The sequence below is a fragment of the Macaca fascicularis genome, chromosome 6 (assembly GCF_037993035.2).
Source record: "Macaca fascicularis isolate 582-1 chromosome 6, T2T-MFA8v1.1".
Lineage (NCBI taxonomy): Eukaryota > Metazoa > Chordata > Mammalia > Primates > Cercopithecidae > Macaca > Macaca fascicularis.
In genome coordinates this window covers 158,508,662-158,534,273 of record NC_088380.1, presented here as the reverse complement: position 1 = coordinate 158,534,273, position 25,612 = coordinate 158,508,662, and the positions used below count along the sequence as shown (strand labels likewise).

General features: G+C 48.1%; 1 protein-coding gene across 2 annotated transcripts; it reads left to right on the top strand.

Annotated features, from left to right (window-relative positions):
• Window positions 1-173: 173 nt before the first annotated feature.
• SPARC (secreted protein acidic and cysteine rich) lies at window positions 174-24,890 on the top strand. Of its 2 annotated transcripts, XM_045394424.2 has the most exons (11): window positions 174-224; window positions 4,995-5,038; window positions 10,921-10,990; window positions 12,450-12,512; window positions 13,888-13,975; window positions 15,411-15,532; window positions 17,381-17,501; window positions 19,712-19,845; window positions 20,805-20,953; window positions 23,088-23,236; window positions 23,725-24,890. In XM_045394424.2, exons 3-11 carry the CDS (start codon window positions 10,934-10,936, stop codon window positions 23,751-23,753), a joined length of 912 nt encoding a protein of 303 aa, XP_045250359.1. In that variant the 5' UTR covers window positions 174-224; window positions 4,995-5,038; window positions 10,921-10,933; the 3' UTR covers window positions 23,754-24,890. The 2 variants fall into 2 exon arrangements, with proteins under 2 accessions (XP_045250359.1, XP_005558368.1); XM_005558311.4 differs by lacking the exon at window positions 4,995-5,038.
• The last annotated feature ends 722 nt before the right edge of the window (window positions 24,891-25,612 follow it).

Here is a 25,612-nt window from a genome sequence, read left to right as displayed (position 1 = left end):
GAAAGAAATGAAAGACAGAGACAGCTTTGGCTGTGGGAGAAGGAGGAGGTTGGGGGAAGGAGGAGACAGGAGGAGGAGGGACCGCGGGGTGGAGGGGAGATAGACCCAGCCCAGAGCTCTGAGTGGTTTCCTGTTGCCTGTCTCTAAACCCCTCCACATTCCTGCAGACCTTCAGACTGCCCGGAGAGCGCGCTCTGCCTGCCGCCTGCCTGCCTGCCACTGAGGTATGTGACCCCCGCCCAGCCTTTCCCTTCTATAGTTGCACCAACCCCGACACCCTAGTTCACGCCGTCAGCTCGTGTGCAAGGGAGGGAAGCTCTGCTGAGGATGCACCTCTCCTCCCGGCTCCATCACGGTTCCCCTTAAGATCATGGTCCTCGGTCCTGTCTGCCTGTTGCTTTTCAGAAGGTGGACTCACTGTGTAACTTTGTCTTCCCTTATAGGTTTACAGAAAATAATCTCACTATGTCTTCAGGGGAGCATTTCTCACTCTCTGTTTCTCCCTGTGTCTGTCTCTCTGGTTTCGGAGGCTGCCTGCCTGTCCTCTTTGCTCCCTTTGCAAATGTGGCAGCTTCCTCCTTTCCTGGGAATCTGATCCCATCACAGCTGCCACAGGGACCTGGCCAGCAACTGGAGTCTGTCCTCCTGTTCCTTATTCCAGGAGAAGAAACCTCCTAGACTTGGATGTTGGTCAGGGGCTCGGTTTTCCAAAAGGGACTTTGCACGAACAATCGTTTGATCTCCGAAAGGCAAAGGGGGAGGCTTCACCATTAATCCCCACCTCTGGGAAGCCTTCTGTTTTCCTCTGATTCTCCTCACTCCCAAACACCACCTTCCGTCCCCCCACATACACAAACTCCAGTGCCATTCTGCCTGAAATTCTGCTAGGTGTTGCTCCTGTCCTGAGTTCCCTGGGATGGTAAACACAGGCAGTAGCCCTTAGTTTATCTAGATCTGAAGAACCCAGATATCAGATATCGTCAAGCAAGACGTGGGTGTAGTGGGAGGTGGAGTGTGCTGGGGGGAGATGTTCTCAGAAGGGGGAAAGGGGGAAGGGAAGAGGGAGAGATTTCCAGGGTCCCCTTCCGTACTCCACCCAAGGCTGGTGTCCAGCCTGTCAGGGTGTCAGGTCTTCGTCAGACAAACTCACTACCTTTCTTCACTGCCACTGGCTCCACGAACTGGCTGTCATGTGGACTTCTTTAGGGAAAGGGACTCCAAGGACTCCAAGGGCAAGGGGGCGCTGGGTTGAGTTATGTGTTCCAGGAATCCCAGTCTGCCCAAAAGGGAACAGAGAGGCATGCATTTTCCTCAGGAAAGGACAGCATTTTTTTCATTAGAGAAAATGTTTTCGCTAGTAATGCTTTAGAGTTAAATTTCTGTATGCCCCAAGTGCTGGTGGTTTAGTGAGAAGCAAAGCAGACGTAGGACACAGGCTTCAGGCATGCATTTTATGTGTGATCTTAGGTAAGTGTTTCACCTGGATTTAGCTTCCCCATCTGTAAAGAAAGAAGGCTGAAACTGAAGGCTCTTTGAGGTGCTTTGTGTCCTCTAAAATATTCAAAGGAAGATTTCTTAACCAGGGTCTATGGAGTGGTCTTTGAATGGGCCTCAAGCCATCTGTAAGCCCCTAAAAATTGTATGCACTGTGTGTGTGTGTGTGTGTGTGTGTGTGTGTGTGTGTGTGTGTGTGTGAGAGAGAGAGAGAGAGAGAGAGAGAGAGAGAGAGAGAGAGAGAGAGACAGAGAGAGACAGAGAGAGAGAGAGAATGAATATGGGTGCTCACAACTTTCAGCTTTAAGATATTCTCAAATGGATTAGAGGGCATGACGTGGGGATGCAGTGAGGACTGGTAACAAACGTGTGTATTTCCCTTTTAAAAAGGGAGTGGTTGAGGAAAGAGAGAGTTAACTTGCAGCTATCAGCTGCCACATCGACAAAGCCTAGAGCAAAGAGGGGGAGGGAGGGGAAGAAGGGGGTTGCCTGGAGAAGGAATCAACTTTTGAAACTTTCTCCAAGTCCCACCCACCAGAAGGCTCTTCTCTGCCTGACTCACTCTCCCAGGAATGCGAGTTGCCACGGTAACCTTTTTTTCAGGGTCTCTGCCTGCTGGCTGGGAGGGGACGCTCAGAACCCTCCAAGAACATCAGTCTGAACGTACCCCACCCCCAAATTCAAGGACCGCAGCAAATTTTAGGCCCTGCCCTTGTGATCTCTCAGGATTCCGGGGAAGCCTTGGGCCGTGATAATCTCCTTGCAAGGGTGTCTGAAGACTTGGGTTTTAGCTCTGGCTGTGTGCCCTGAAGGTACCATTTGGCCTTGAACTAATACTTCTTTCTGGGCCCCATTCCCTCTACAGTTAAAGAACAGTAACAGCAGCCACCTCTAGAGGGTAGATAGTGTGTGGAAGAAATGGGATAATGCCCAGGGAAGCACAAATTGTGGCGTTCCCTCATAATGCAAAGGGTTTCAGAACTGATGGATTAATGGCATCCAAAGACCTGGTGAAATCATTCTCAGCTTTTTTTTTTCTTTTTTTTCCCTGGCAGCTCCATTATCTTGGGGTTCATGTAGAACTTCCCTTTACTAGAAGTGCTGACAGGAAAAAGTTTAAAATCATAATATTGTTTACCTTCATTTTGATTTGGGGACCTTCTTGTGTATTTCCCAAGACTGTTGTGCCCTCTATGTAGGAAAAGCATTGGCCAAGGGTACAAAAAAAAAAGAAAAAGTGTGTTCTGACTCACAGTGCCTGACATCAGGAAAGACATTTCCTCTCTTGAGGCTGCAGTTTCCCAATCTGTTAAATAGAGGTTCTAAGCTAGATGATCTCCCAGGCACCCTTCTAACTCTAAAGTCCTGTAAACCTAAATCCCAGATACAGTGTTTATTTGAAGGAATAGTTGGCCTGCATTTCTAACACCCCCTTACTACACCCCCAGTTGAAAAGAAAACAAGAAAGGATGGGCTAGGGGATCTTGGGTTACATAACCATCATGCTGTAATCCTTATCCATCTGTAGAGATTTGTCAACCAATAGTGTGACTGGGGTTTGCTATTCATGAGAACAGCTTTCCTTGCTGAAAACAAGCTATAAATAAGAAAGAATGGTGAAGGAAAGGAAAAGGCTGAGGATGTGAGGTAAACAGTAGAATATTTGGCTTTTGAAGTCATTTAGGTAGGTAGATATATATGCAGAGATAAACAGGGACAGGTACAAACCCATAGGGCTGAAGAGCATAAACAGTGATTTCATCAACAGGCACCCACTGGCTCAGCTAAAAATAAGTGCCTCATTACAGGAGCAGACACAGAAAGTCATTCACTCACATACTTCTTCCTGGATGACACTGATTTACAAACAAGTTCCAGGAATATATCTTAATGAATGTGAAAATTCTGATCCTCGCCTATTACAGGCTGAAACACACAGATGCTCAGTCAGGCTCTATGTAACTTACACAGACATGCCATCAGGTGTACAAACACACACCACCACTTGTAGTCACACATGGATGGATGGATGTGCACAGTCAAACATAATATGGATCATGACAATGAGACAGAAGTGTAACCTACATGTATCACCTACATATATCACTCTGTGTCTCAGAGAGAGAAAAACTGAGGCTCAGGAAGAGAAAATAATTCACTGGAGGTCATATAGCAAGCTGGAGTCTGAGCCAAACTTCCAGGTGTTTGGACCATTTAGATGTTCACCTTGCCTTCCCCCAATCCCCATTTGTTCAGTTTGGAAACACAGTCATGCACACAAGTCCTGTAGATACTAAGTGGTGAGCAGCACTTTGTCTCTCCCCTTGGCTGGCCTGCAGTGCCTATTCCAGCCCACATGGCTTTGTCATTAGGCCCAAAGGCCCTGCGCGATGTGCCTGTAGGTGGCTGACTGCTTGCTTCTAGCTGGCTCCCTCCCAAATGTCAGTCTCAAATGAAAGAAGAGAAAACCGGCCTTGAGCTTTCAGCAGCCCTGAGGACCTTGTTTCTATAGCACAGAACCTGATACCTCCCTCTCTCCTTCCCTCCCTCCCTCCCAACCCCAATCCTGAACCCAGGGACAGCTGGACTCTGCAAGGCCGGGGCCAGCAAGTAGTGACTTGACAGAATTATTTAGAAAAACAGCCTCTCCTCAGCTGGCAGCTTAGACAGGAAATCATCTCTGCTCTCACCCATCAAGCTAAGAGGTTGTTGTCTGCAAGGAAAACATGAACATAGACAACAATTGTTTTCAGAGCTGGTTTCTTTCAGAAACTTGGTATTAACTTCTCTCATTTGGGGATCCCCCTGGGTCATCTTGTGTTAGTCATGGCATTAGGATTTCAGACCTATCAGATTAAAAAAGCAAAGCAAAGTAAACATCTGGATGTTTTTGACAATCTGGAAGTTTGGCTCAGACACCAGCTTGCCGTGTGACCTCCAGTGAGGTATTTTCCTTCTCTAAGCCTCAATTTCTCTATCTCTACAATAAGAGACATCACATAGAGGTTTCATGTGGCCTGACAACATCACTAATCCATCGATAGTGGCTGTCAGAAGAACTGTGTTCAGGATTCTGATGCCTCTCTAGGCTTTAGGGGAAGAGGTCAGACGATTGATTAGTAATGTCTGCCACATGTGCAGGAGAGGTAGGTGGAGGCCACGTGTTTGCCACATATGCCACATATTTGCTATCTTTGGGATCTCAGAGGCCTTTCCAGATGCAACAGCCTGGATACTTTGACGTTATTTCTCCCCCTTTCATTTGTGGTCACCACGATGCAACAGTGGTCCCCTAGAGGGAGCCAAGGAGGAAGCCCGAAGCTCCACCCCAGCTTCTGCTAGCCACAGTGAAACGTGGCATCTCAGATGTCTTTATGGAATCTCAGGCTGATTCTGGCCCCAAACTCTGGAGCATCTCTGAGCTGCCCCAGAAGCTCTCCAGTCCTAAGTTTTAGCTGCCACACCTTAAAAGTTTCCTTTAGCTTCTTCTCTTCCCACAGGAAATAGAAGTGGAAGCAGGGAGTCAAGGGGCAAGTGGAGAGAGGTAATGCTCTAAAAAGCTTCTGCCTAAGTTGTTCCAGAAAATCAGAGCTGAAAAGAACCTAAGGGACCACCTTGCCCAAGGGTTCCACACTGTGTTCCTAGGAGAAACTACAGATATTCCAAGGTATCTTAGGGAATGTCCCTGTGTGTAGGACTCCCAGTCCTCAGTTCCACTCCATTTTTAGCTGCTTTTCTTTTTTGTGGATTTTTTTGAGAGGGAGTTTCACTTTTGTTGTGAAAGTACAGAGTACAGTGGCCAATGGCGCAGTCTTGGCTCACTGGAACTTCCACCTCCCAGGTTCAAGTGATTCTCCTGCTTCAGCCTCCCGAATAGCTGGGATTACAGGTGCCTGCCACCACGCCCGGCTAATTTTTTTGTATTTTTAGTAGAGATGGGGTTTTATCATGTTGGCCAGGCTGGTCTCGAACTCCTGACCTCAGGTGATCCACCCGCCTCGGCCTCCCAAAGTGCTGGGATTACAGGCGTGAGCCACCGCGCCCAGCCTGCTCTTGTTTTTTAATTTCACACTTACTGATTAAATAGATAATAGTCATTCATATGTTTCAATACATGCTAAAAGATTTCAGCTGTTTGAAATATCGGACTCTGAAGAAGATTTCATTGAAATAAAGGATTTTCTGGCTTACATAATTTTGATCACTGACCTCAAACAGACAAGCTGGGGGTGTTAGTTCTGGAGGGCAGAGACTCCCCTAAGTTCGCACAGTTAGCTGGGAGACATGCTGACTTGCTCTCAGCTCTCCTGACTTCCACGTCATGAGGCCACCTCTGAGCTGCTATGTCTGTTCCCGGGGGTGTGAGCAGGAGCGCCATTGTAGCTGCATGTGGCCACCTTTCTGGTCTGCCTGGCTTGGTCCCCACGTCAGCAGAGCCCAAGCTCCTTCTGAGTCCCAACTCCCTGGAGGGCCTGGCTCCTGGCTTCCTTTATTAGCCTCTAGACTTGTTTTCCTCACTTTGGGCTTGTTTACCAGCAACATGTGTTTTTGAAGCCCTTGTTTCCAAGCCAAATAGTGAGAGTGAGATGCTTGGCTGGTATCAGCTGCCCGAGTAAGAGGCCAGCCCTGGGCCTGGTCTTCGTCACTGTATCCTCTGGAGGCTGGACTTACGCAGACCAACAGGGGCAATATGTCCTTTGTTCCACCCAAACACCCCTTTCTCCCTGGGCTTATAAAGCACTGGAATTTTGCACTGAACTCTTTCGGGGGATGGAGATTCTGGGATCCTCGGACTTTAAGATGTTTTTCCCAGCGACGACATTGCTTACCTCTTTATTTGGATTCTCTTGTGTAAATCACCCATGAGCCTTTCAAGATTGGTATGTTGTTGTTTCCATTTTACACATTGGGGAACAAATTGAGGCCCCAAGAGGTAAAGTTGATTTCTAAAGGTCATACAATTGCTAAGTGGCAGAGCCAGGATTTGAACCTATATAGACTCCAGAGCCCATGAGCTTACCTTTATGCTGTACTGCCTCATAGTTTATTACCACTCTGTCTACCATGGTAGCCACTAGCCACTTTATATTTAAGTTGATTGAAATAGATGGGCATGGTGGCTCATGCCTGTAATCCCACCTCTTTGGGAGGCTGAGGCGGGCAGATCGCTTGAGGTCAGGAGTTTGAGCCCAGCCTGGGCAACATAGTGAAACCCCATCTCTATCAAAAAAATAGAAAAATTAGCTGGGTATAGTCACATGTGCCTCTGGTCTCAGCTACTCAAGAGGCTGAAGTGGGAGAATCGCTTGAGCCTGGGAGGCAGAGGTTGCAATGAGCTGAGACTGCGCCAACTGCACTCCAGTCTGCGTGACAGAGGGAGACCCTGTCTCAAAAAAAAAAAAAAAAAAAAAAAAAAAAAGATGTTTTCCACTATTCTCTATTGCAGTATTTCAACAAGGTCTGGGTTAAGTAAGATTTTTAGGACTGTCCTCAGTCCTTTTGTATAAAATTTTAAAATAAAAAAATTGGTTAAAATGAAATACAATTTAAAACTCAGTTCTTCATTTGTGCTGGCAACATTTCAAGCATTCAATAATCACTTGTAACCAGTAGCTACCATAGTGGACCCTGTAGATATAGAATATATTCATCATCTTGGGAAGTCCTGTTGGGTTGCATTACTCCATAAGTTCTTTCCACCCAAATAAGATTTAAAGATGGCAACTCAGTTTCTTTGCTTCACATTCTAAGAGTCTATCATTCTGAGACCCACAGTGCATGATTCTATGATTCTGAGGTATCCCCCCTATTCTAACGTTCAGTGGCTTTTTAGCATCCAAGGAGAGCCCAAAGGAGGCCCTTTATGTTTTCAGGGACAAACCTGGGGGCTGGCTGTACTTTTCCATCCTCGGAGTCTTTCCAGAGAGAGAAGTGACCTCAGCTTCAGGTCCTGCTGGCAGCCAAGGATGGATTTTCAGCAGTCTCCAGAGCAAATAAAGGCAAAAGGAAGGGACTCAATGTACGGAACAGGAGGCAGTGAGTGGCGGCTGGGAGGGGGCTAAGACTGTCTGCATTTGATGGCTACCAAGCCAAGGGAAATATGCCTCCTCTTCCTCCCCTGGCCCTGGGCATTTTCCTTCCCAGGAACTCAGGCCAGTTCAAGACCCAACGGAGCCCCATTCAGATGACCACCTGGGAGTGGGTAACTGCCAAGGGAAATAGTGTGCAGAGGTAGAGACATGCCAGTGGTGGGGTAGGGTTGCATGGGTCCTCACCCTAGTCCTGCCACTCACTCACTGCTACCGGCTGTTGGCAGGTTTCTCCTTTCCTCTAGGCCTTGGTCTTCTCATCTGTACTATTGGGCAGAAAGATGTGGCTTGAGTCCCCAGTGGGATGCTGGATTATGAAAACACCCTGAAAATGATAAATGTATGCATCATCACAGACTAAAGAAATACAAAGGAGGGTGTTTTCATTTAATATTGGTCATTTATATGAAGGGAATTTAAATTTTCACCAGGCACACTACACCTAGGTTTGATTGGCAAAGGATCACAGCTGGTAAGTTCTGAATACTGGGGTTCGACACTGTGCTCTGACCTTGCTGGGGTGACTGTTATACTCCATTAGCTTTGCAGGATGGATGCAGGCCTCTTTGGTCAGTGGTGGTTTAGAGAGCCTCAGAGAGGTATCTTGTGGGAAGCAGGGAGTATGGCTGTGCATCTGGAATAGTTCAGCCGCTTCCCTTCCCTCCCATCTCATCATCTGGGGGAAAAGCGCTCTGGGACTGGTGGTGTAGCACTGGGTACTGGGCAGGACCCAAATTTTGTGTTTGTTTTTGCAGTTTTCTTCCAAAACTTTGAGGGAGTATTCCAAGATTTTGCATTCTGTTCTTAACAGTCTCTCTGTATTTCTCCCCCACTCCCACCTGTCTGAGCATAATTCCTATCAGGCTCACCCCAACTCCATGAGCGAGAACGCTTGCCTATTTGGAGAGGGCCTGAATGTTGCATGACTTTGGACAAGTGCTTCCTCCCTCTCAACCTCAGACTCCCCATTAGGACTGTGGGACTAAGAACCCTTCCATGACTGTCTGCCTCCTTCCCAGCATTGTCAGAAGGCTCTAGGAGACTGTTATGTGACAGTGCTTTAGAAACTATGAAGCAACACTGTAAGACTTAGAGTTATTTTTCTCTTCTGGCTGCAACAGCAGGGATGAGGGTGGCAAGGGAGGGTGAGTGTGCAGCTGGAAAAGGAATTCAGGAAGATGGGGAGGCAGGATAGACGGAAGAGCTGCCCAGCGAAACCTTCCCCTGGTCACAGGGAAGCGTGGTTACACTGCTCATGTGCAGGACACAGACTCAGGGAAATGTCTGTCTTCCTGTCTTTCTAATCTGAAGTTTACTACATTTCCAGTCCTAGCTGGGCTATTTCTTCAATAACATGACTTCCCTGTCATTGTAACTCAGACAGGGTGACTTTTTTTTGTTTTGTTTTAGCTGCCATTTCACTTTGATCCTTCGACTTCAAACTGTCTCAGAAAGTCCTTCCTTGATGTTTTCTTTTCTGTTCCATTTGTCCTGAGCGACATGCAGGAGTTATTTATGTTGCATCTTCCAAAGGGGGAAGCAAGAAGGGAGATTTTTCCACTTAAGCCTGGGGAACAAGTGAACAACTGTGTGAGGGGAGGAACATTCCACAAGCTGCCTCCAAAGGGAAGACTAGACTCCTCTGGGAGCTGGGGTCATTGTAAAGCAATACCAAACCCCCAGGTCCTTTAAATTTTTGTTAGTTTTATTTCATTCACTCCATGCAATAGGGGGTGAGGTTTTGTGTCTCTTTAATTCCAAGAAAGGACCATTATGAAGTCGGCCCTTCCTCTGCCTGTTTCTGCTTCCCAAATGCTATAGTACAAGTGAAGCCAAATGATCCCAGAGGAGATGATATGTGTCAAGACCAGAATGTTCTTGGGGTGTTTTAAGAGCCTTTTAAGGACCGAGGCTGCCACTTCAAAGTTCACGTAGTCTACCCCTTTCAATTGATAGATGGGGGAACCAAGGTCTAGAGAGACCAAAAGACTTAACCGGTACATCAAGATACTATTGAACTCCTGGCATTTAATTTCAAGCTGAGTGTTTTTCTCCATGATGCCAGGTTACCTCCCACCACCATTTGGTCAGTTGAGAAGTCTTGGAAGAATTAAGGGATGATGAGCCTGACAGGGAGGTTTTGGGAGAAAAAAGATGGAAGACATGGCCATTGTTGCTCCTGACTGGAAGACTATGTGTGGGTAGAAAGAGCAAGTTTGTTCTTTGTGGCTGCAGGGGAGGCAGGGTAGACAGATCAGAAGGTTTGAGGGAGGCAGATTTAGATCAGTAAAAGAAAGAACTTTCTAAAGTCACTTAAAAATGAAAAGCCATTTAGTTAGCACAAGAAATGAAGTGTCTCCACCACAGAGCCTCTGTTAGGAATGGCATTTTGGTTTTGAATCCTCAGAGGAGATGCTGCTCCAACATCCCTTATAGTCATGAGAGTATTAGAGTCTAGAGCTTGCCATTTAGAGAATGAGGCCTTAACAGTTACCAGAACAGGGATATTTTCAAGATCTCAACACATCCCCTCTGCAACACATGGAAGCATCTGGATGGTTTCCTTACAGGACTAAAGAACTGCTGTCCCTTCTGGGTAGAATGGAGAAAAATGTGGCCACCCTCAAGTTTCCATGGGTTACATTCCATGGCTATTGTTCTTTGTTTTAGTATGTGGATCTCATTGTCTCAAACTGGCAAGAACTTGCTGCCTATTAACTTCTCCCACTGCAGAGGGAGTAGGAAGGAGGGGGAGGAGGCTACAGAGAAGGAGGAGGAGAGATTGGGTTTAGGGAAAAAAATAATTTTAGAATATCAGGGATTGAAGGGACCTTGAAGATGGTCTGGTTTGGCATTGCCCAAACTTAGCTAATTAGCCCATCACCTTAGTTGAATCACTTTTTTAAAACTTTAATAAATGTATTATGAAAGCAGATTTTATATCATTACCATAAATGGAAAACTCTGTGTACCTTTGTCATAAATAGAAGGAAACTGTAAAAACAAACACATTTAAAAAAACCAAAAACAACAACTTTATTCAGTTCCAGCTGGATATAATTTCCTGTGGAAGCTCTGAGCTGGAGGCCTGTTCTCTCTGTTAAAAAAGGAGATAGATGAGTATAAAGGAGGAGTTCAAGATATCTTAGCACCAAACTGAGACTTTCTTTTCATATAAGCAGAATTGAAAGAATATTAAATGGAACCAACTTCCTCTCATGTTTTTCACTACCATTTAACTTGTACCATCTAACATTATCTTGCACATATCAGGAATTCAGAAATCTCAATAAGGACGTCTCACCCTCACTGAACTCTCAATCTCTCCTCCCCATAGGGTTCCCAGCACCATGAGGGCCTGGATCTTCTTTCTCCTTTGCCTGGCTGGGAGGGCCTTGGCAGCCCCTGTAAGTACCTAAATATCTATCTTCTTGTTTTCATTCCTACCACCAGCTCCAGGGGTTCTGAGCCTGCCAGCCCTGGATGCTGAAAGGGAACAGGGACTTCCCCATTTCAAGTTAGTTGTCTTTTTTTTTTTTTTTTTTTAAGATTTGTTTTTCTTAAGTTAATAAGCTCAGGAGAAGAACTGGGATGAGGACCATTGGGTGATGTTTCAGAGAAGAGAGAGTTCCATGTAATGTTAGCTAAACTTCTTAGTAGTCAGAGCCTCCCAGCAATGAACTAGGATTGCTTTAGAAGGAAATGACCTCTTTGTCATATGAGGAATTCAAGCAGGCAGGAGACGGGATGTGGGGGATTGTTAGAAGAGATTCAAGCTATAGAGAGAGGAACGTGTTGGCTTCTGAAACAGCGAGGGTTGTTTGGTTGTAAGCAACCGTTCAATCTAACTAAATTGGTGGAGGAGGGGAAGATACAGAGGTCGATTATAATATTAAAGGCCTTGGGAGGACTGGAAAAGGGCAAATCTAGGCTTTGGGAGTTAAGAACTAATGGACAGTCTCTGAGATGTTGCTATCTGAATGAATCAACTCCAGCAATTTTCACATCTTGAGAGAATGTGCCAAGAAGATTTTTAAAAATTCAAAAAATGAGAGCCAGTCTGGCTGAGCTTGGGTCCTGAGGCAACATCTTGGCCAGGGAAGGGTGGGGCCCCTTGATTGACAGACAGCTTCTCCAAGCATTACATGCAGAGGACAGGAGTAGTTATCCACAGCCCATCTGGAAGCCTTCACCGGGAGAGGAGGAAGAAGCAGCGCAGGCAAAAAGTACAATTTCTTTCAACCTGTGATCCCCTCATCTTCTCTTCACTAAGAAGTGGGAGTGATGGCAGACTTTGGCAATCTTGATCAGGCTGGTAGATGGAGGCAAAAGTTTCTCAAAGTTGGCTTTAAGTTTTGAAGCAGCCCCAGCCACCTAGGGGCCTCAAAGTTGTGTGTTTTCTTGCTTTCTCCTACTCCAAGTTGAAATGGCAAGAAACATTGCCTAATAATAATAATAATATCAGACTGTGAGGAAGATGATGACATCTGTTAAAATTCACAGTGTCATCCCCTCTGGATGTCAGTTTTCCTATCTGTAAAGTGAGGGAATTGATCTGGATCAGTGATTTTCAGACTTTATAAGAATCAAAGCAGCAGAAATACTTTTCCAAGCTAAATCTTAGGTAGACACCTTGGATATAAAATACATAAAATGAGAGCTGCTTGAGCGTTCCACGGTGCTCACATGACTGGCTCCTTCTTTGTCCTGTCCCTCACCCATGGCAGTCCGTGAGACACAACTTTGGGGATCTCCAGTGAGCTGCTCTCCAAGCCCCCCTAGCCTGTATCTCAGGCCACAGGCACTTTGGAGGTGAAGCTGGCCTCATTCCTGACCCCTCTGAACCCTACTTTCTCTTTCCAACAGCAGCAAGAAGCCCTGCCTGATGAGACAGAGGTGGTGGAAGAAACTGTGGCAGAGGTGACCGAGGTATGTGGGCAGTGACCACAGCCCCTTAGCCCCTCTCTACCTGTTTCTGTGCCCTGAGAAATTAGGGCGGGTGCCGTGGGTCTCAGCGCTAGAGTGCGGCGTTCATCTCCGTGTACACGCATAGCATCGATGCAAACCCTGAGTATCCCCCACATCCTGACACACTCCTGAATGCTTCCCAAACCTTCAACGGAACCCTACGTTTGGGGGCCAAGACCTTAAACTTTTTGTTTTTTAAGCTGTGGAACAACTGTTCTTCCATGTTTACCCACAGTTTCCCCAAACATAAAACAGAGGAGGGCAGGTGCTGTGGCTCACGCCTATAATCTCAGCACTTTGGGAGGCCGAGGCAGGCGAATCACAAGGTCAGGAGTTCGAGACCAGCCTGGCCAACATGGTGAAACCCCATCTCTACTAAAAATACAAAAAAATAGCTGGTGTGGTGGCGTGTGCCTGTAATCCCAGCTACTCAGGAGGCTGAGGTAGGAGAATCGCTTGAACCCGGGAGGCAGAGGTTGCAGTGAGCCAAGATCTCGCCACTGTACTCTAGCCTGGGTGACAGTGCAAGACTCAGTCTTAAAAAATAAAAAATAAAAAAATAAAAACCACACACACACACACACAGAGGAAAGGGGAGATGCTTGGGTGTGACTGGCAGGGGTGGAGGCTTGACACCCTCTTGTGAACATAGGTCTCAGTCAATTTAGAAAGTTTATTTTGCCAAGGTTAAGGATGAGCCCATGACACAGCCCCAGGAAGTTCTGAGACATGTGCCCAAGGTAGTTGGGAGTACGGTTTGCTTCTATACATTTTAGGGAGACATGAGACATCAATCAATATGTCTAAGTTGTACATTGGTTCAGTTCACTAAGGCAAGACAACTTGAGAAGTACGAGCTTCCAGGTTAGAAGAAGATAAGAGACAAATGGTTGCATTCTTTTGAGTCCTTGATCAGCCTTCCCTTGAATACACAATTTAATCTGGCTCAGTGAATCTGCATTTTTACATAAACAATAGGGGAGAGGAAGCAATCAGATAAGCATTTGTCTCAGGTGAGCCTCAGAGGGACGACTGCATAGAATAGGAGGCGGGTTTGTCCTGTGCAGTTCCCAACTTGACTTTTCCCCTTAGCTTACTGATTTTGGGGTCCAAGATTTATTTTCCTTTCATGCTCTCTTTCCCTAACACCCCTGGTGGCCTCTAAGGCAGCTCAACAGAATCCCAGGCATACTGCGAAACACAACAGGCCTATAGATTAAATCTGGATTCCTAACCCTGCATTTGTGCTTTCTGTGACCTGGAACCCTTCAGCTACCCTTATGGGTCTGGGATGGGAGTGGGGACCATTTTACCCATTCTTCTCTCTCAATTCCAGGTATCTGTGGGAGCTAATCCTGTCCAGGTGGAAGTAGGAGAATTTGATGACGGTCCAGAGGAAACCGAAGAGGAGGTGGTAGCTGAAAGTACGTCCCTTCCCTGTGACTTGGCACATCCAAGCTGCCCTTGGCTGCCTGGGTCTGGGGCATGAGGACAGCCTACATGAGGCTCCTTCCAGCAGAAATGCAGGGTGGGGTCCTCAGTGGCTATGGAGGAAACATGGCTTTGACTTAATAACCGGGGAACTGTGGCACTCAGTCCCCTGGGATCTGGGCAAGATCGGTTTCCAGGCCATGCATGTGTGTGGTAGGAAGGAGAGTTCTCCAGCTGAAAATGGCCTTTTCCCCTCATAGCTCTTTGCCCTGAGTCCAAAGCTGAGTTTCCCAGTCCCACGGAGGTTGCTGATCACATCAGGTCGCCAAAATCCCCCATTGCTTCTGTCTCAGCCCGTGCCCCACAGAGGAATAGATCTGAGAGAAGAGATCAGGAACTTGCACACTCATAAGCTCATTCTATTTCACACAACCCAAGGAAACGAGGTCCTGAGGAAATGCAATCTGACATAAACCATACCATGCTATCCGTGCGTTAGTGCCCTGGGAGAGAAATGACCTAGGGGCTCTGGCTGCAGCCCTAGGTGCAAGGCATTTGTACCCAAGGGGTTAAAAGCATGGACTTTGGAAGCAGTCCAACCAAGTTTTGAACCTAGGTTTCTCCACGCCAGCTTGCTTAGCATCGCGGAGCCTCAGTTTCTCATCTCTCATATAGGGTTGATGAAGACAGCAGAACCTCATCCCAGAGCTATCAGAAGGTTTACAGACAAGCTGAGTAGGCATCCACTAAAGGATTATTAAAACACCCAAAATAAAGCATCGCTAGGTAAAGGCCACATTAAGCTCTCATCCTGAGGGGATAGTTAATGGTATTCGATCTAGCTGGGCACAGGGTTTCTGTTGGAACAGAGGGATGTCTACTGAGTCATGTTCCTTCCCGCCTCCACGCCCACCTCATCCGGTGTTTACCAGGCTCTATTGTCTAGCGTGGACCTTGGGGCTTTTCTCCCTTGTCCTTTACAGCTGCTTAAGTCTGTTTTGTTGGGCCTCACCGCTCCCTGGCTCAGTGTCAACAGCTGACTTTCTAAGCCATTCTAGAAAGCCTATTCTGGAATCCAGAAAAGCCTCACTGTGATTGTTCAGTGGAGACCCAGGAACACAATGGTTGCTTCAATCTTCGGGAAAGTCATATGGCATCTAGTGTTTTTGGGTCCCAGACTGAGCCTCCAGCCCCCCAAAAGGGCCTGGCCTCTATCCCGAGCTAAACCTCTAATCCCCAGCTGAACCAGCTGCTCCGCTAAATGCTGACTGCAAGGCTCAGTGTAAGAGCAGGCAGGACTCAGGGCTGCCCAAAGCCCAGAGTAGGGGCCACAGCCAAGGACTGTCAGCCCTGAGATCTGTCCAGGTAGGATGGGGGTAGATGTGCTAGTCCAGGTGATGCTGATTCCCTTGTTTTTCTGCCCTACAGACCCCTGCCAGAACCACCACTGCAAACACGGCAAGGTGTGCGAGCTGGATGAGAACAACACCCCCATGTGTGTGTGCCAGGACCCCACCAGCTGCCCGGCCCCCATTGGCGAGTTTGAGAAGGTGAGGGCTGAGAGACAGGGGCGGGGGTAGGGATTGGGCACTTCGGAATACAGGATGTCTGCTCAGGAAACTGTCGGCTTGGTGGTTCTATGGGGGCAGCGCCAGTCTCAGAAGTCCCCTTACTAGACCTAGTCCCAGCAGGAAAGAGGGGATGAGTCAGAGTGCTCTGCCTGGCACTGGATCTTTCCAGCAACCAGCAAGACTTTAACAGCACCAACAGGTTCCAAGTCCTATGCCAGACTCTAGAGCTAAGAGTATAAGAGCATCAGCAAAGAATCAGGTCCAAAAATACGGGTTCTGGGGCCAAACCGAAGGCTGACTTCAAACCTCATCTCCATCACTTGTTAACTGTGAGATTTCAGCTCAGTTGCCGAACCTTTTCAGGTCTCAGTTTTCTCACGTCCAAAGAGAGGATAAAAATAGTCCTTAACTCATAGAAGTGTTGTGGAGATGTATCAGAAAATGCTTGGTACATAACAAGTATCCAATAAATGCTACTTATTTTTAAATTATTTCTCAAATATGTCCCTTCTCTCCAATAGGACCCATCCCTCCCTCCATCCATCCATCCATCCCTCCATCCATCCATCCATCCATCCATCCAGCCAGCCAGCCATCCAAGTAAATATTTTTTGAGTGCCTGCTCCTGCCCACCATCATGCAAGTGGCAGTCTCTCTCATGGCAGCAAATCTGGGGCCAGCATTGTTCCTACAGCCTCGCATCTGGCTTCTCCCTCTTCAGTTTCTCCAGAGACTACATAGCCTCTGGGCTCCACATTTTAATATCATTGTTAACATTTTCCTCCTCCTCACCCTTCCCCACTCCCAATGCCCAGTCACCAGTGCCCATCAGTTCTCCCTCTGCAGTGACATATAAGCTATACTAAGCAAGTACAGACAGGATGTTCAACACAGGCTCCCCTCCTCCTAACACAGCTACTTATGGCCACTGCCCTCGTCCAGCCCTCAACATCTCTACTTGGCCACCCCTATGTTCAGAGATTGACTAGGACTCCAGTGGCTAGCATACAGTTGTACTCACAGCTAAGGTTTAGTACAGCAACATATTCAGGATATACAGCTGGATCGTAAGGGAAAAAGACACAGGCAGAGTCTGGAGGAATCTGGGTGAAGACTGACTTACTCCCATGAGGGGTCATCAGAGTGCATTCTTACCCCAGCTACAAAGATGCAACCACATATGAGTGATGTTTCTGTCCAGGGAAGCTCATTAGAGACTCAGCACCCAAAGTTTTAATTGGAGGCTGGTCACATAGGTACCCTTTGCCTAGCATGCACCAGAATTTCATACTTCCAGAAGGAAAGCAGATGTTCAGCATGAACCAGATTGTTTGTACAAACAGTCCAGGCACAGTGAGCCACTCTTATCAGTTAGGGAAATATTTACGACAGTGCAGGGAACTGTTTCCCAGCTAAGTTCCCAGACACCAGCCACAGGCTGACCTTACAAGCAGGCCTTTCTAAGGGTAACAGTTCCAGGCCTGCTATGTTAACTCTTCTTTGAACACTCTTGTTTCTCTCCCATTCCCATCTTTAACTTTCTCTTCAAATATCTTCCAGGATTTTTTTCCCCCTGTGTCTTAGACCTGACTCAGTCATGCCTCTGCTCAAAGACCATCGATGGCTCTCAGCCTGGGCTGAGCATTGACCTGGGAACCCAAAGAGTGGATTTGTGTCCCAGCCCTACCACAACCCACTGTATGGCCTCGGGCTAATGACATTCCTTGCTTAACCCTCGCTGTTCCCATCTCTGAAATGCACAAGGATAGTGGTATCAGCTAAGGGCTGTGGGAATGAAGGAGGGGGTGCTCTGTGCTTTGCCAACAGGTGTGCAGCAATGACAACAAGACCTTCGACTCTTCCTGCCACTTCTTTGCCACAAAGTGCACCCTGGAGGGCACCAAGAAGGGCCACAAGCTCCACCTGGACTACATCGGGCCTTGCAAATGTGAGTGTCCTTGGGCCCTTCCAGACTCCTGTCTTGGGGAGAGAGCTCTGAGCTGGCACTGATGCTGGCTCTGCCACCCCCATGCTGGGTGATCTTGGGCAAATCTCTTTCCCTTTCTGAGTCTCAGCATCCCCGTTTATAAACGGAGGTAATCGTCTATGAATCGGCTCCTCTCAACTCTGAGGTCAGGGTACTTTCTGGGGAAGGACTGAGCGACTATGGAAGGTCAGCATCAGGGAGGGCTTCTGGAGTCTCTCACTAGCATCGGAGACAACCGCGTTTCATTTCTCTAACGAGGAAGAAGTTCTTCTCTAAGGCTAACTTGCATCTTTCTTGCTTCAACACTATAAAGCAAAAATGATGTTTGACCTGGGCCTACAAAATATTTTGAAAATATCTGAATTTGAATGCTTTAAAATAAGGGTTATGCCTGTCAGTTTGCTTTGGGCCCTGTTACTCGGTACTGTCATATCATCATCCTTTTACTCCATTACATTCCTATCTGCCCTCTGAAGAGAGAGGATAAGCACCCTCTTCCAGAAACCTGGGAGCCCGTTGTCTGGGGAAGGATGCCAGGGTGCGGTCTGATCTTTGGTTAGTGACCCCAGCTACAGACTCAGTGGAGCCAAGTCCCTTGTTCAGCATCCTCCCTGTCATGGGAGACCTCCAAGACCACACCTGCTCCCACTCCAAGGCAACATCCACACTGTGGGTCTTGTACATTCTGGCCCGATGGCAATGAGGACAGCCACTCACCCACCTCAGGTGCACAGGGTGCAGAAAAGTACGTAGGGGAAACAAAGTTCTCCTCGTGGGGCCCCAGGTATGAAATTGAGAAGGTACAGAGTAGAGAAGCAGGGTTGGGGGAAGAAGCGTGGGTGGGAAGTCCCTGAGCAGTGAGACTAGAGTGCCTGTCTTAAGGAGCTTTCACGAAGTGACTTTGCTTTCCCTGAGGCATGTTGCCCACTCACTCCAACTCCTAAGGTTTTTGTCACCAGATGTTCTCTCCTAGCCCCCAGCTAATAATGAAGGTAGCCTCACAGAGGGGACTTTCCACGGTCCAGTGATGAGGGAAGAGCAGACCCTAAGCCCCCAGGCGACCACACTGCCCTGGCTGCTGGATGGGACTCTGACAATGTGGCCTTGAGCAAGTCCCTTCTCTCCATGCTGACCTCTAACAAGTCCAGTACAAAGTGTGAACTTGGGTCAGGCGCGGTGGCTCACGCCCGTAATCGCAGCACTTTGGGAGGCTGAGGCGGGCAGATCACGAGGTCAGGAGATCGAGACCATCCTGGCTAACACGGTGAAATACAAAAAAATTAGCTGGGCATGATGGCGGACACCTGTAGCCCCAGCTACTCGAGAGGCTGAGACAGGAGAATGGCGTGAACCCGGGAGGCGGAGCTTGCAGTGAGCTGAGATCGTGCCGCTGCACTCCAGCCTGGGCAACAGAGCCAGACTCCGTCTCAAAAAAAAAAAAAAATTAGCTGAGTATGGTGGCACATGCCTCTAGTCCCAGCTACTCAGGAGACTGAGGAGGGAGGATTGGTTGAGCCCAGGAGGCCGAGTCTGCAGTGAGCTGTGATTGTGCCACTGCACTCCAGCCTGGGCAACAGAGTGAGACGCTGTCTCAAAAAAAAAGAAAAGAAAAGAAAAAGAAAAGTGTGGACTTGGATGAAATGTTCGGGTCCGACATTTGTGATTCTAAGTTCCAAAGACCAGGTTGGAATCATTTCTAAGAAGATTCTGGTGGTTACACATCCCTGATTCCTCTGCTCCCCACTCCCTGCCAAGCTGGGCCTGTGGATAGATGTGATCCCTCAGCCTCCCGGCTTCAAACACCTGCCAATGGTTGACATGAACAACATAAGCCGTCTCAGCTAGAATCACACCCAAAGCCCAGCACCCAGTAAGGTGCAGGAGCCATCAGGAGCCATCCGTTTCCCTGATCTGAGGAGATCAGGCTGAGAAAGCAGCAGCCATGCCTTTGCACAATGCATTTTTAGAGCATTCTTCCCATACATAATCTCCTATGCTGTTTGTCCTGTGAAGAAACTGTGGCCCAGAAAGGTTGAGCCACTGTGCCAAGGCCACCAATGCAGGTGGTGTGTGTAGGGGCCCTGGGGTGGGGAGCACAGCCCAGGCAACTGGTTGGCTCTCGGCAGGGAGAGTCAGGGTCTGTGCTGACCACCCCTGTGTTTGGAACCTAGACATCCCCCCTTGCCTGGACTCTGAGCTGACCGAATTCCCCCTGCGCATGCGGGACTGGCTCAAGAACGTCCTGGTCACCCTGTATGAGAGGGATGAAGACAACAACCTCCTGACTGAGAAGCAGAAGCTGCGGGTAAGTGGTGTCTCCGGCCCTGCTGGCCCTGTGCTGGCGAAGATCCAGTCCCATTCCTAGAACTGGGCCCCCAACTGCAGGGTGGCATCCTGCTCTGGAGTGTGCATTCACCCCCGAGCACCAGGATACATACTTCTCTTCCCGCCTTTGGAGGCTGGTGGTGCACATTAACATCTTAGATCGCTGAGAAGTCCTGCGGCAGAGACCTGCTCCCTTTGCTTAACCTAGCATTAAACAAAAGAGACACAAATAGCCCTGTTCCTTTTTCCTTTGGAGTCTGTGGATCTTAAACTTTAAAGAGCATATTACGTACCCCAGGATGCTGATAAAATGCAGATTCCTTGGTCCCACCTCAGGCCACTGAAACAGTGTCTCTAAAAAGCCAGGCCTAAGAAGCTGCATTCTAAATACTCCCTAGGTGATTTATGTTTATTTTATTTTTTTGAGGCAAAGTCTCACTCTGTTGCGAGGCTGGAGTGCAGTGGTGTGATCTCGGCTCGCTGCAACCTCCACCTCCCAGGTTCAAGTGATTTTCCTGCCTCAGCCTCCCGAGTAGCTGCGACTACAGGCACGCCACCACGCCCGGCTAATTTTTGTATTTTTAGTAGAGACGGAGTTTCACTATGTTGGCCAGGCTGGTCTCAAAACTACTGACCTCAGGTGATCTGCCTGCCTCAGCCTCCCAAAGTGCTGGGATTACTGGCGTGAGCCAGTGTGCCTGGACTTCTCCAGGTGATTTTGATGTGGGTAGCTATACGGTGAATTCTTTGAGATCATCCCAGGCTTCTGTTTTTGTGAATGAGATGCTGGTACCCATCTATGACACCTCCTTCCCCTCATTGTGAGCTTTGGTCTAGTTAGTCTCTGCCTGCTCTGGCCTTCTGGCAGGGGTGGGAGGGCCCGACTGGCCCAGACAATCTCCGTGGACCTCTTGTCACACACGGTCTCTACTCCCTCAGGTGAAGAAGATCCATGAGAATGAGAAGCGCCTGGAGGCAGGAGACCACCCCGTGGAGCTGCTGGCCCGGGACTTTGAGAAGAACTACAACATGTACATCTTTCCTGTGCACTGGCAGTTCGGCCAGCTGGACCAGCACCCCATTGATGGGTAAGACCCCAGACCCTAGAGTGGACAGAGCCATGACTCCAGGCTGGCAGGTGCGCTAGCTAGGGCCAGAAAGCCTCTCAGCAGCCTATGCTGCTTCTAGCCCTGGCATCCACAGTTTGCCTGGGGATTGGAGCAGAAAGATGAGGCATCTGGAGAAAAGATGTGGACTTGGGAGAAAGAAACCAATAAGACACTCTCATGCTGAGGTGAAAGTCAGTAGGAGCTCAAAATAGCTCCATAATCCTGCAAGTACTAGGCGTGGATATCTGGATAATGAAGGAGTGTGAGTTAGGAAGGAGTACCAGGCTCCAAGGGGTGGCAGGGGACAAGGTGGTGTCAGCCATATGCTTCCTGTCCTTCAGCAGAACATCCAGAGGCAGTGCAGCCACCTGGTACTGTCTAAGCCCTCTCCTAAGGCCCAGCCCCAACAGGGCGCAACTGACCCTGGAAGTTATCCAAAAAATCCCATCTATTTTGCGAGCCCCCAGTTTGAGGACTCTTGTCCCTTGTCCAAATGAGTTATGAGGCACTTGCAACTGCACTGCAGAACAAGCAGGCAGCTGGTCAGTTAGCAAATGCTTACTGAGTGTGCATTTTGTGCCCTGCACTATTCTAGGCAGGGGATTGAACAGCAATCAGAGCTGGCATGGTCCTCACCCTTATGGACTCATACTCTGTTCATAACCCTGTCACTACCTTCTGAACTTTTCTTGTGGTGATGAAGTGAGAGCTCCCGCTCAGCCTCAGATAGAGCAAGCCACACCTGCACCTTCCCAGAGTTGTTTTCACTTTGTCCTTGGGTTGTGGAAGCAGAGCATCACACACAGCAGAAAGGAAGGGCTCCCCTACTCACACACTCAGGGAACTGCCTCTCTAGGATTTTCACCCCTTGCTCTTTATCCAGCCCGTGTGCCTGGAGTCCGCCAACCCTGCCAGTGATCCCGAGGGCTGGGGTCTCCTGAGCTCTGGGAATCTCCCGGCCACTTCTCTCCCAGGCTCTTGCCATGGCTGGGATCCAACTGAGTCACTCATTGTGGCAGGGAGGGGAAAAGTCAAGGGGGAACATCTGGAGCTCAGGCAAAGCAACTGGATACCACTGCAACAGAGGGCCTGGAGGGAGGCTTCCAGATGGGGTGCAAGGACTGCACATCTGGGAAAGGGCTCCAGCCTGGGCAAGGGGACCCACTTCTTCCTCCTTCCATCCCAGGGCTGTAGGTGACCTTGCCTGCATCCCTGCCCCTCCCTGGGCCTCGGTTTTCCACCAGTACAATGAAGGGGAGGAGAAGGTTCCTATCAGTTCAAACATTGTGTGATTTCTTTGGTGAGCTGGGTGGGGCTGGGAGGTCTAGAGGTTAAGAAGACAACTGGAGTCACATTGTTCCCTGGAGATCCTTGGCGGGGAGAGTGTTTTAGGGACAAGTAGCTGGGGGCTCTGGGGAACAAAGAAAAAAATTATACACATGCTCTGGAGTCTAAGGCCAGCAGGGAGAATAGGGAGGGAGGACAGTGGGAGACATCCAAGGGACCTCCCTCTCAGACATTACAGGATACACAAGTAAAGCTCTATGAAGATGGTTAGAGCTCCTATTAACCCTCACGGCCAATCCCAGTCCCTTTCCACATTCCTTCCCAGACGGCCGCACTGTCACCAGATTGGTGTGGCTTTTTAGATGCTTTACTAGGCATTTATAGTTATATAAATGTGTGTCCATAGACAATATACAGGGTTGTGTTATGCCAGATTTTGATCTACCCATAGCAGAAGTGCTGAATTTTGATTTTAAGTTTCTGTGCCCCCAGTTCTCAGCCAATTGGGAAACAATCAAACACACCAAAAAGACCTTTGTTTTTGAGCCCATGAAACCGTAGAACTGGAAGGGCTGTTAGTGATTACAGCTAACTCCTCCTCTTTGCTGGAAGGAGAAACTGAGGTTCCAAATGGGGCACTGCTGTTCTCTGAGTCTCAGAGCAGTCAGTGGCAGAGCTAGGGGTAGACCTGGGATTCTGGCTTTTTGTCCTGCTTTAAATATCCTTTCCTCCACGCTCTGGGGCAGGCTAACTCCCCGGTTGCCTCCCTAGGCTGGGTGTGGAGCTTTTCCATGCCTCAGGCCCTCTCCTGCCTTCTTCCCTGCAGGTACCTCTCCCACACCGAGCTGGCCCCACTGCGCGCTCCCCTCATCCCCATGGAGCACTGCACCACCCGCTTTTTCGAGACCTGTGACCTGGACAATGACAAGTATATCGCCCTGGATGAGTGGGCCGGCTGCTTCGGCATCAAGCAGAGTGAGTGTCTGAGCAAAGGAGCAAGGGGCATGGGCAGAAGCACTGCTCCCAGGGTTCTGGCTTGTCATCCTCACACTCTCTGCTCTCTTGGTCTGTCTGTTGTCTGTCCTCTCTGCCTGTCTCTGCTCTGTCTGCCTATTTGACTCCGGTTTGTTGGGCATCTTCCTGATCCTTCTCTGTCCGTCCGACTGTCTCTCTCTCTTTCCCTTCCTCCAGCGTTAGCACTCACCCTGTGCTAAACACTATTTTGGGAACTGGCAGGCACACAGAGAGGAAACAGGAAGTGTAACTTGGCAGCGTGTGTAAGAGACAGGGAAAGGCCAGAGACAGGGAAAGCGAGGTTCCTCCGTCACTGACTTCCTGGGTGACCTTGGACGGCCACCTAGACCCCTGTCCCTGGGGATGGGTGGGAGTCCACCAACTCCTTGGGAAGTGCGTCATCATCGACACAGCCTTATTTTTAACCCTGATCTTTTCTTGCTTTGCAGAGGATATCGACAAGGATCTTGTGATCTAAATCCACTCCTTCCGCAGTACCGGATTCTCTCTCTTTAACCCTCCCCTTCCTGTTTCCCCCAATGTTTAAAATGTTTGGATGGTTTGTTGTTCTGCCTGGGGACAAGGTGCTAACATAGATTTAAGTGAATACTTTAACGGTGCTAAAAATGAAAATTCTAACCCAAGACATGACATTCTTAGCTGTAACTTAACTATTAAGGCCTTTTCCACACTCATTAATAGTCCCATTTTTCTCTTGCCATTTGTAGCTTTGCCCATTGTCTTATTGGCACATGGGTGGACATGGATCTGCTGGGCTCTGCCTTAAACACACATTGCAGCTTCAACTTTTCTCTCTAGTATTCTGTTTGAAACTAATACTCACCGAGTCAGACTTTGTGTTCATTTCATTTCAGGGTATTGGCTGCCTGTGGGCTTCCCCAGGTGGCCTGAAGGTGGGCAAAGGGAAGTAACAGACACACGATGTTGTCAAGGATGGTTTTGGGACTAGAGGCCCAGTGATGGGAGAGGTCCCTGCAGAACCCACCAACCAGAACATGGTTTGCCTGAGGCTGTCACTGAGAGAAAGATTCTAGGGCTGTGTTATGAAAATATAGACATTCTCACATAAGCCCAGTTCGTCACCATTTCCTCCTTTACCTTTCAGTGCAGTTTCTTTTCACACTAGGCTGTTGGTTCAAACTTTTGGGAGCATGGACTGTCAGTTCTCTGGGAAGTGGTCAGCGCATCCTGCAGGGCTTCTCCTCCTCTGTCTTTTGGAGAATCAGGGCTCTTCTCAGGGGCTCTGGGGACTGCCAGGCTGTTTCAGCCAGGAAGGCCAAAATCAAGAGTGAGATGTAGAAAGTTGTAAAATAGAAAAAGTGGAGTTAGTGAATTGGTTGTTCTTTCCCCGCATTTGGACGACTGTCATAAGGTTTTTAGCATGTTCCTCCTTTTCTTCATTCTCCCTTTTTTTCTTCTATTAATTAAGAGAAACTTCAAAGTTAATGGGATGGTCGGATCTCACAGGCTGAGAACTCGTTCACCTCCAAGCATTTCATGAAAAAGCTGCTTCTTATTAATCATACGAACTCTCACCATGGTGTGAAGAGTTTCACGAATCTTTCAAAATAAAAAGTAATGACTTAGAAACTGCCTTCCTGGGTGATTTGCATGTGTCTTAGTCTTAGTCACCTTATTATCCTGACACACAAACACATGAGCATACATGTCTACACACGACTACAAAAATGCAAACCTTTGCAAACACATTATTATGCTTTCACACACACACACCTGTACACACACACACCTGTACACACACACTGGTATGTTTACTCACAGGGAGTGTATGGTTCCTGTAAGCACTAACTTAGCTGTTTTCATTTAATGACCTGTGGTTTAACCCTTTTTATCACTACCACCATTATCAGCACCAGACTGAGCAGCTATGTCCTTTTATTAATCACGGTCGTTCATTCATTCATTCATTCATTCATTCATTCATTCACAAAATATTTATGATGTACCTACTCTGTACCAGGTCCCATGCCAAGCACTGGAGACACAGTTATGGTAAAGTAGACAAAACATTTGTTCTTTTGGAGCTTAGAGTCCAGAGGAATACATTAAATAATGACACAACAAAATATAAATTGCAAGATGTCACAGGTGCAATAAAGGGAGAGTAGGAGAGACCATGAGTGTGTGTAACAGGAGGACACAGCATTATTCTAGTGCTGTACTGTTCCATACGGCAGCTACTACCCACGTATAACTTTTTAAGATTTAAATTTAAATTAATTAACATTCAAAATGCAGCTCCCCAATCACACCGGCAACATTTCAAGTGCTTGAGAGTCAGGCATGATCAGTGGT

Bases quoted from the DNA above. Each gene is read 5' to 3' on its own strand.
- SPARC (XM_005558311.4), top strand. From the start codon at position 10,934: ATGAGGGCCTGGATCTTCTTTCTCCTTTGCCTGGCTGGGAGGGCCTTG. The intron at 10,991-12,449 runs GTAAGTACCTAA...TCTTTCCAACAG, and splicing joins GGAGGGCCTTGGCAGCCCCT to CAGCAAGAAGCCCTGCCTGA. The intron at 12,513-13,887 runs GTATGTGGGCAG...TCTCAATTCCAG, and splicing joins CTGTGGCAGAGGTGACCGAG to GTATCTGTGGGAGCTAATCC.